At 41.0% G+C, this 9,518-nt stretch overlaps 2 protein-coding genes across 2 annotated transcripts; one reads left to right on the top strand and one right to left on the bottom strand.

The window, feature by feature from the left end:
• Positions 1-231: 231 nt before the first annotated feature.
• Positions 232-1,975, bottom strand: mrps6 (mitochondrial ribosomal protein S6). Its single transcript, XM_067524473.1, has 2 exons — positions 1,508-1,975; positions 232-350 (listed from the first exon to the last, which is right to left on the bottom strand). The coding sequence occupies exon 1, from the start codon at positions 1,844-1,846 to the stop codon at positions 1,514-1,516; it is 333 nt and encodes a 110-aa protein (XP_067380574.1). The 5' UTR covers positions 1,847-1,975; the 3' UTR covers positions 232-350; positions 1,508-1,513.
• Positions 1,976-2,160: 185 nt separating this feature from the next.
• Positions 2,161-9,437, top strand: nolc1 (nucleolar and coiled-body phosphoprotein 1). Its single transcript, XM_067524389.1, has 13 exons — positions 2,161-2,319; positions 2,583-2,638; positions 3,348-3,496; positions 3,611-3,714; positions 3,809-3,935; positions 4,048-4,166; positions 4,378-4,477; positions 4,839-4,952; positions 5,029-5,265; positions 6,244-7,815; positions 7,997-8,124; positions 8,245-8,328; positions 8,429-9,437. Exons 1-13 carry the CDS (start codon positions 2,209-2,211, stop codon positions 8,585-8,587), a joined length of 3,060 nt encoding a protein of 1,019 aa, XP_067380490.1. The 5' UTR covers positions 2,161-2,208; the 3' UTR covers positions 8,588-9,437.
• The last annotated feature ends 81 nt before the right edge of the window (positions 9,438-9,518 follow it).

Genomic DNA, 9,518 nt, shown 5'->3' with positions numbered 1-9,518 from the left:
TGCGACACATATGACTTTAAAGTGACTAAGCCTAATGAGAATTTCACGTTCTCTCAGAATTTTAAATCCTGAATAAAAAAAATATAGTTTTCAAAAATGAATACCTCTGTGCAATAAATGTACTGGTATTCAAATTTTAAATGAAAATAAGGACTGAATTTGTGATCATATTTCACAATAGGTGGAGCACAATGTCATAAATGTATTTTCAAGAAAAACTTCGTACTAAGATTTTAAAAAAAAAAAGGTGTTTATTATGACATAACATCGAAGGGCAAGCCAACAACTAATGAAACAATCAAAGAGAGAAGCATCACGCTGTACATCTTCAGGGCATAAGCAGTGAAAACCTGTAAAGCAAAAGGAAAAACCATTACGTAGGGTTATTTTACAGCACGGTCAGCACAGCTTCCATAAACATAAGGTAAAGCAAAGTGACAGCATAAACACATTTAGTGAAGTAATAAATCACATGAGAGAGCCTGACTTGATACTGAATTATTGATGACAATGCCAATATCAATATTTAAGAGATATGTACTGAGCATGACATTTAAAAACTGAAAAGTAGACCTATCAGTGCTCTCTGGTGGAGGAATATGTAAAGGCACATCAAACACTAAAAAGTTAATTTGTTACATCAAAGTCTTGTTAATCAGCCTAAAGATATATCAAAATTTTAATTTATACATGATTCAGCATACTAGCCTTGACACAGAAAAAATACTTCTGGCACTGATGGGTGCAGTTATTATGAAACTGCCTACATACATCAGCTTTTGGGTTCCAAAATTTTAAACAAAGATTCTCAGTTTTATTTCAAGTCAACAACACTTTTAACAACATTCCAAGACCATTTCAATACGAGCTCAAAAATCAACTCAGAGACTCAAAACTAGCTAATGAATTTGGTTCCATAAAAACCCCAAAGGAGTCCGAACAGTCTGCAGGTGGCGCTGTCGCTGTGACAGTGCAGGCCACAACAGCATGTTTTTGGACTCCTGGATGTCATTTACAATTTTGCAAGGAGCCCTAAATGTCCATTTAAAGAGGAGTTTGTCCAATCAGAAATATTCGTAGACACAGCATCTGTCTTACCAACCAATTTACCACAGAACTACACATAGCATAAACATTTTTATCTCCTATCACATATTTTTACTGTTTCCCTGAAAACTGTGGTTACTGTAAGATTTTAAACACTATAGCTGCATATTTGGGGTACTGACTGACTATTTTGGTTAATAATGTAAAATTACTGGTATTAGGTAAATTTAGGTTTATTTAATTTATTATTTGCAACCTGGAAAATGCTTTTGGACTTTTGGGAATCGTTCATTTTGGTTACAATATTTTAATCAATTGATTGATCAAACACCCTAATGAATTTTTGCAGACATAAAACTATATCAACTTATGCAAACGTGTCGGTGAAAAAAGCTCTCATTCTCATACACCAATCGTGGGTTTCATTGATCAGATGCACTTTACATCAGTCACGTCTTACATTAGGTCACTGTTGCGGGCCACAGCAGTTACTACTGGAAACCTGGGAGTCCTTCTTCAGCACAGTGGGTCTCACCACGTCCACGTCACGGTGCAGGTGGTCCAGTAAGCCTGTAAGGATGCTGGGGGCAGAGTAGAAATCCACCAGAAAGTAAGTCCCTCGACTGTGTCTCTGATTGTGTTTGGTTATCTTGTAGGGCAGGAGTCTCTCTCCAAGGTTCTCCAGGTCCCTCACCACCGCGCCCCGCTCCATCAAAGTCTCTACTGTCCGCCGGAGTGCAGCCGCCGTCTCGGGCCGCTGCATCGCCTTCAGGATCAGGGCCAGTTCGTAGCGAGGCATGGTATCACAGAAAAAATCTCAGTTACCAATTTTGATTTAGATGACAATAGGTGGATGTCATTGGCAGAAATTTAGTTCAAAGACGGCCATGTTATGACACGAGGGACAAGAATGGTCTTGGGTAATGACGTATAATGCATGCGCCCTTGTTGACGACTAATATTTAAAATATATTTAAAAAATAAACACAAACCATAAAATAATTTAAAATAACAAAGACGCCTAACGTATTTATTACAAACAGTGTTTATTTAATATAATAAACTCATTACAGAACGTTTTCGTTCTAGGGTATACGCATGCGTATATGGCTATAGGTGACAGTTCCGAGGGTTTCCGTCTCTTTCAGAAGCGTGGTAAAGATGGCTGCGCAAAAGTCGGTGCCGAGTGATCTTTACAAATGCGTGTATACATTTCTGCTAGAGAACAAGTTCACCAAGGCGGCTCAGCAGTTTTTGAAACAGACTAAAGTGGTAAGCGGCTTTTCATATGTAGTTGGCAGTCTGTTTTACGTGCTGTTCGCGGGTGCTATGAGATAGGCGGACTGCACGAGGAGCTACCTATAGTTAGCTTAGTACGTGGGTTATCTAGCCACCGGTAAGGTTAGCACGTGTCGGGCCACACGCGCAAGTTGTGCATCTATACGCTTCAATGAAATGTAGCTGGATAGTAAATTGTGCGGGTCTTAAAACCGATGGGGCTGTTTTGACTAACTGATTCACGTGTTTCTTTACAGAACCCACAAGATCAAAATGAAGAGAGCCTCGTCAACATCTACAACTTCTGGGTTAAGTGAGTCGCTTTGTGTGTGTGTTGTCCTCTTTTAACTGTGTTTTTTTAACAGGACATATTTGAAATAAACTAAGAAAAGATGGAGCAACCATATCAGGTTGTCATGTTATACTATATCATTTCTGTCACTTTCAACAGTTAGTTGAAAGTTAGTTACATTATATACTCTCATAAATTCTTAAAGGTAAGAATCTAACCTAGACTTAACCCTGTGTTTAGACTGTAAATCTGATGCATGCGAACATAGGCATTGTTTTCCTTAGTAGCAGATAATTTCATCAGATGATACTTGGTTTGCAAACCATCAAATTTCTGTCAGTCTAACACCTGAGAAATAGAAAATGCTAATAATTGCTTATTTAGATAACTTGTCCATGAGTGTACGTTGCGTTTAGGCCTCTGAACGCTTAAAAGACTGTCTTCATTTAAGAAGAAGAATATTTGTCGTCATGGAGCACATATACATATGTACATGTTACATTGAAATTCTTTCTCTGCATTTAACCCGTCCCCCAGGGGGTAGCGACTTGATCATCTGTTAAAATGTGTCATTTTGCTAACACCATTAGATGTAAACTGGTGTCGTCAAGACACATTTTCTCAGTAAACATTTTTAAATCACATCAGCTGGTCTTACCTAACCTAAAAACCTAAAATGCACTATTTTTGGGTAGCTTATCCTTATTAATATAACCATGGGTCTTTCCAGGTCTCCTGAAGCCAAAAAGCGAAAAGCACCAGCTAATACGGCTGGAGCTGCCAGTGGTCCATTAGCGAAGAAGGCAAAAGCCTGTACAAAAAGCTCCAGCAGTGAAGAGTCAAGCGAGGATGAAAAACAAACTAAAGCAGCCCCTGCAGGTAATATCAGTATACTTGATGGTCTTAATTTATGTTACAAATGTACCATTATGAATCATTTCAACCAGTTGTATATCATGCTTCTCTAAAATTTCTATAATCTGTGTATTTTAGCAGGCAAGGTGGTGCCTGCTAAAATGGCAGCAGCTGCTGCTAAAGCAGCATCCAGCAGCAGTGAAGACTCCAGTGACTCTGAGGAGGAGAAGGCTCCAGCAAAGGTAGAAGGGGAAAAAAATATATTTCTGTGTCTTTTAATTGTTGCAATGTTATGGTTGTGGGTTTATGCTGTGTTTTTATGCTTGCTTCTTATAGGCATCTGTGAAGGTACTTGCTGCTGCTGCTGTTCCTGCTGCAGGTAGCACGAGGAAGAAAGACAGCAGCTCGAGCAGTGAAGAATCAGACTCTGAGGATGAGAACACCACTAAAACTCCAGCACCAAGTGAGTTTATAGCCAGATGCCCTCAACACTGTCTTTAATTGTGAAGCTCTAATAAGCTTATGAATTTTTATTTATTTATTTATTTTTTTCCAAATTTGTCCATGAATAATAGAACCTAAGGCAGTCACAACACCCAAACCAGCTGTGCCTGCTAAAGGTGTAACTCAGAAAAAGCAGCAGGAGAGCAGCAGTGAAGATAGTTCTTCAGATTCTGATGAAGAACCAGCTAAAGTAAGCCCAAGAACCAGACTGTATCTTAATATTATGTTTTTGATTGGGTTTATTCTAAAGCAGTTGTTCTCAAGCCTGGTCCTCAGAGACCCCTGGTCAGGACCAGGATTGAAAACCACTGTTCTAGAGTTTAAAATAATAGAGCAATAAATGCAGATTGTAAGTAGGTAAATGTTTAGAGCAGACTTGCTTATTTTACATGTCCTAATAGGCTACACACAAACCCGCTCCAGTGAAGGCTTCTGCTGCTGAATCGAGCAGTGAAAGTTCATCTGATGACGAGGGTCCTCCTAGCAAGAAACCCAAAGCAGGTGTGTTTTTATACCATTGCTTCCACAAATTACACAATATCAATCCTGCAATGTCTGGATGATTGCACTTATCTGTTCCCATTCATAACTGTTTTTTCCACCAATATGTCCAATTCTAATCCAAAAAGTAAACTAAAGCTTGCTTGCTTATGTTAACACATCATAGTCCTTCATACCGAACATTTAGCATTCCATTGGCACCAACCGTGCACAATGTGTGTCCTATTTGAAGAGAAAATAATGCAAAGAGCTGATCACCTGGTCCAATGTGGAAAGAGCCTAAAAGGCTTAACATGTTATGTAGGTGTAGTAATGCAGTGTTATTTGTTGTGACGCTAAAAGGTTTTCTTTTTCCAAGTAGGAGCGTACAGTGCAGTCCCACCTCCTGCTTCAATACAGAAGCCTCCAGCTGCACCAGTCAGCAAAGCCAAGGACAGCGACTCCTCAGACAGCAGTGACGAGGAAGAAGAGAATGGTAAGAGGTTCAAATCCACTCTTATCTTGAGCTGACAGTTTTATTGGCATGTCTAACGGCCTTGTAACCCTGGCAGCAAAACCTGCACCTATGAAGACTGCCGCAGCTAAACCTGCTGCAAAGAAACCTGCAGTGAAGGTGACTCCAGCTAAGACTGCACCAGCTAAACCTGGTACAGCGAAAGTCCAACGTGCTAAAAAAGACTCCTCAGAGGAGGATTCCAGTTCAGAGGAGGAGACCCCAGTGAAGCCCACAGCTAAACCTAAGGCTGCCAAGACTACCCTAACTAAAAAGGCTGAATCGTCAAGCTCTGGTAAGAGGTGCCAAAAAAGCTTAGCACTCCAATACATTCAGTACTTCCAGTTTGTAAATCTTTTTTTTTAAATGTGAATTTTAGCTTTTTTACAATGAAAACGCCTAAATCAAAAAATGAAGACTATGACTGCTTTTACACAGACTTGCGTAACCAGGTTACAGCGAGCTTTCTCAGGAAAGCTGATTCCTTAGGTGTCATGTATACGGGAAAGCTGGTTTCCAAAATTGGGGTAGGGGATTACAGAAACGTGGTTTCTCAATGTAGATTTCTGTTGGAGAATGCTGATTACCCTCCTGTGTATATGTGTAACCCGGTTTCTAATCAGCTTTCTCCAACTGTAATTGTGCATAACCAAAGGCTGCGGACAGTAAGCTGCACACAGCTGAGGGAAAGAATGAATGAAAGTAGAGATCGTTTACAAGTAATGTGGCAATGGCATCTCATTTTTAAAACAAAGTCCACGTAAGGTCCAACAGAAAATTTTATTTACACAAGGTGTCTCGTAGAAGTCCCCAGTGGCTTTTTGCAATTCAGACTGTTGTAGATCAGCTGCACGTGTCTTTACCAGGCTGGGATAATGGAAGACAACCAGATCATGCTTTTTCAGCGATTATGGAAATGTCAGACATACAAAATTTTATCCTTTTTAGTTTTTACCTCTCAATTTTATGTTTTGTATAGTAATATAATTTTTGTCAAAATCCATGTTTATTTTATTTATCTTCTATTACGCCTACATTTTCTATTTTGGACTTGTAATTTTGGCAATTAAAACATGTCAGCTACTTGGCCAAAGGGCTGATGCCTTAATGTCAAGCCCTCAGATAAAATATATGGCCATATCACCAAGCCCGCAAATAAACCAAGCTAGATTTCCTCTTCCTCCTGTAATTGTCAATTACAACTTAAATTTCTAGGTATATTTATGTTAATCAACAAAATTTTGAAAATTTTTTGTTTTGTTTTTAATCACAGATTCAGACAGCAGCTCTGAAGACGAGGCTCCAGCAAAACCTGTCACTAAAGCCGCAGCCCCACCAGCTTCAAAGCGTGTCATTTCTGCAACTAAGCCTGCTGCTGCAGCAGAAACCAGTTCAGATTCAGACTCTTCTTCAGAAGATGAAGAGCCAATCAAGGCAAAGCCTGGAGCTGCTAAACCTGCAGCAATTAAACCTGTTACCCCAACTTCAAAGCCTGCTACACCTGCAGCTAAGCCTGCAGCAGCAGAAAGCAGCTCAGACTCGGATTCCTCTTCTGAGGATGAAGAACCAGTCAAGGCAAAACCTACAGCAACTAAATCTGCTACCCCAGCTTCTAAGCCTGTAGCTAAGCCTGCTACACCTGCAGCCAAGCCTGCAGCAGAAAGCAGCTCAGACTCGGATTCCTCTTCTGAGGATGAAGAACCAGTGAAGGCAAAACCTGCAGCAACTAAATCTGCTACCCCAACTTCTAAGCCTGCTAAGCCTGTAGCTAAGCCTGCTACACCTGCAGCTAAGCCTGCAGCAGCAGAAAGCAGCTCAGACTCTGACTCCTCTTCTGAGGATGAAGAACCAGTCAAGGCAAAACCTGCAGCAACTAAATCTGCTACCCCAACTTCTAAGCCTGCTAAGCCTGTAGCTAAGCCTGCTACACCTGCAGCCAAGCCTGCAGAAGAAAGCAGCTCAGACTCGGATTCTTCTTCTGAGGATGAAGAACCAGTCAAGGCAAAACCTGCAGCAACTAAATCTGCTACCCCAACTTCGAAGCCTGCTACGCCAGCTGCTAAGCCTGCAGCTAAGCCTGCTACACCTGCAGCCAAGCCTGCAGCAGAAAGCAGCTCAGACTCGGATTCCTCTTCTGAGGATGAAGTACCAGTCAAGGCAAAACCTGCAGCAACTAAATCTGCTACCCCAGTTTCGAAGCCTGCTACGCCAGTTGCTAAGCCTGCAGGTAAGCTGGCTACACGTGCAGCCAAGCCTGCAGCAGCAGAAAGCAGCTCAGACTCCTCTTCTGAAGATGAGGAAGAACCAGCCAAAGCCAAGCCAGCAGCAGCTAAACCAGCTACCACAGCTTCAAAACCTTCTACTCCTGCAACAAAACCTGCTGTAGCAGCAGAAAGCAGCTCTGACAGTGACAGCTCAGACTCGGAGAATGAGGAAGCCAAACCTGCGGTCAAAAAACAGTCTCCAGCAGTAGCTAAGAAACCCACTGCTACTACTGCTAGTGTCACCAAGGCACCTGCAGATTCAAGTGATGACAGTTCCAGTGATGAGGAACAGGAGTCCACTCCTGCTAAACCTGCAGTGACTAATGGAAAAGTGGCCATGCCCAAGACAGCCGCCAAGCCCGTGGTAAAGCCAGCAGAGTCTTCGTCCAGTGACAGCAGCTCTGATGAAGATGAGGAGGCCAGTAAACTTACTGTAAAACCGGCTACACCTGCTGCAACAGCCAAGAAAATCCCAGCAGCTACATCTAAAAAAGACGGCAGCAGCTCCTCAGACAGTTCATCAGATGAGGAGGAACTTCCAACCAAAGCAGCCACTGCACCCACAACACCTGCAACAAACTGTGAGCCTCACACAAATACTGAACGTAAACATGGTCATTTATAGATAAGTGTTTATGGGTAAACTGCCCTTCGGAAGACTGTGGTGATTATTTTTACCCAGCTGTTACTGGCCTTGTACTTGTGTGCACTAAACTTTCTTTTGTAATAAGCACCTGCATTTGTTTCCTCTAATTCATGTAGGTTCCAATGGAAAAGGTAAAAGAGATGAAGAATCATCAGAAAGTGGAGAGAAAGAAACAAAATTCACAACCCCGAAAAACAACAAAATCACCACCACACCTCAGACTTTCCCTAAAGCCAATAAGAAGGTATGACCTCGGTTACCAGTGATTGTTTAGTTTTATGAAACTTATTCAAAACATAAAACATGTAGTTACTGGAAAAGAGTGACTACATAATTAAAAAATAACAAAAACCTTCTCTTTCAGTCGTCTAATGTACCATTCCGTAGAATTAGAGAGGAAGAAATACCTGTGGATCCCCGTCTTGCAGACAACTCTTTTGATGCGAAGGTGAGTTCTACACTGACCACCCCAACAGCAGGTCTGTACATTAAGATTGCTGGGATGACAGAAAAATATAGAGTGAATGATGTTATGTCTGCACTTTCAGAATGGTGCCATGGGGGACTGGGGGCAAAAAGCAAATGATACGCTGAAGTTCACAAAAGGAAAGTCATTCCGCCATGAAAAAACGAAGAAGAAGAGAGGAAGCTACCGCGGAGGAGCCATCTCCACCACAGTCAACTCTATCAAATTTGACAGTGACTAAGGACCTTCTTACTCTGGTCTCTCCCACCCTGAACTGTACTGTACCTGTGATCAGGACTGCTTTGTCCCCTATATATACAGTCCCTCTGTTGTCTCCTCAGTAGTAGCAGCACACTGACAGAAGAATGTGACCTGCAGCACTGAAATGGCACTTGCTATGAGTTAGCTGCCCTTGGTATGTAATAGAGTGCATTTGTTTGACCTCTGTTCTAAGAGCAACAGTTAGTGGAGCTTTGGCAGCAGGAGAGAGAGAAGTTCCCAACAGTGACTTGACTCAGTACTGGTTGACATCCATGTGACATTATCAATTATAGCCACTAGGTGGCTGCAGGCCACCTCCTAATGGTGAAAGATTTCAAAATGGTTTGTTTTGACTTATTTTCAAATGATAAACGTCTCGTAATTTTTTTTGTAACAATTTTTCGTTTAACCCTTTACAAATGACAGCCTTCCATCACATTCTTTGTCTCAAAAGGTTGATAGTGATAGTTTTATTCAGAAGTTTGTAGTTTGTCTTTTTTTTTTTTTGCTTTGGGTATCAAGTTTCTCTTAACATAAAAGAATTTTACAAATGGAACTGAGTTTTATACTGTGTACTTTATTGCTTTTCAACCTTTAGGACCTTGTATTTTTCTTCCTCGCTATTCTGAAGCCATTTTGCTTTGAAACCATTGTTTTTGATGTCCTGTCAAGGCCCTGCCTCTCTATTCTGGTCAGTGGTACTGAATTTGTTAGTCATAACTAAGAGCCATGCTTGTTTCAATTTTACAGAATGAACGTGTTATTTTATAATTATTTCTGTACTTAAACACCTAAATGAATAAACTACATTATGTAAATGCTTTCTTTAATCTGACATTGACATTTCTAATTGGCCGTCCAGTTTTGTCAAGCAGATATTGAATTATGTTTTATGGTCACCTACAGATTTT

This window comes from Channa argus, chromosome 1, assembly GCF_033026475.1.
Source record: "Channa argus isolate prfri chromosome 1, Channa argus male v1.0, whole genome shotgun sequence".
In the NCBI taxonomy this organism is placed as follows: domain Eukaryota; kingdom Metazoa; phylum Chordata; class Actinopteri; order Anabantiformes; family Channidae; genus Channa; species Channa argus.
This window is presented reverse-complemented; position numbering and strand designations above follow the sequence as displayed.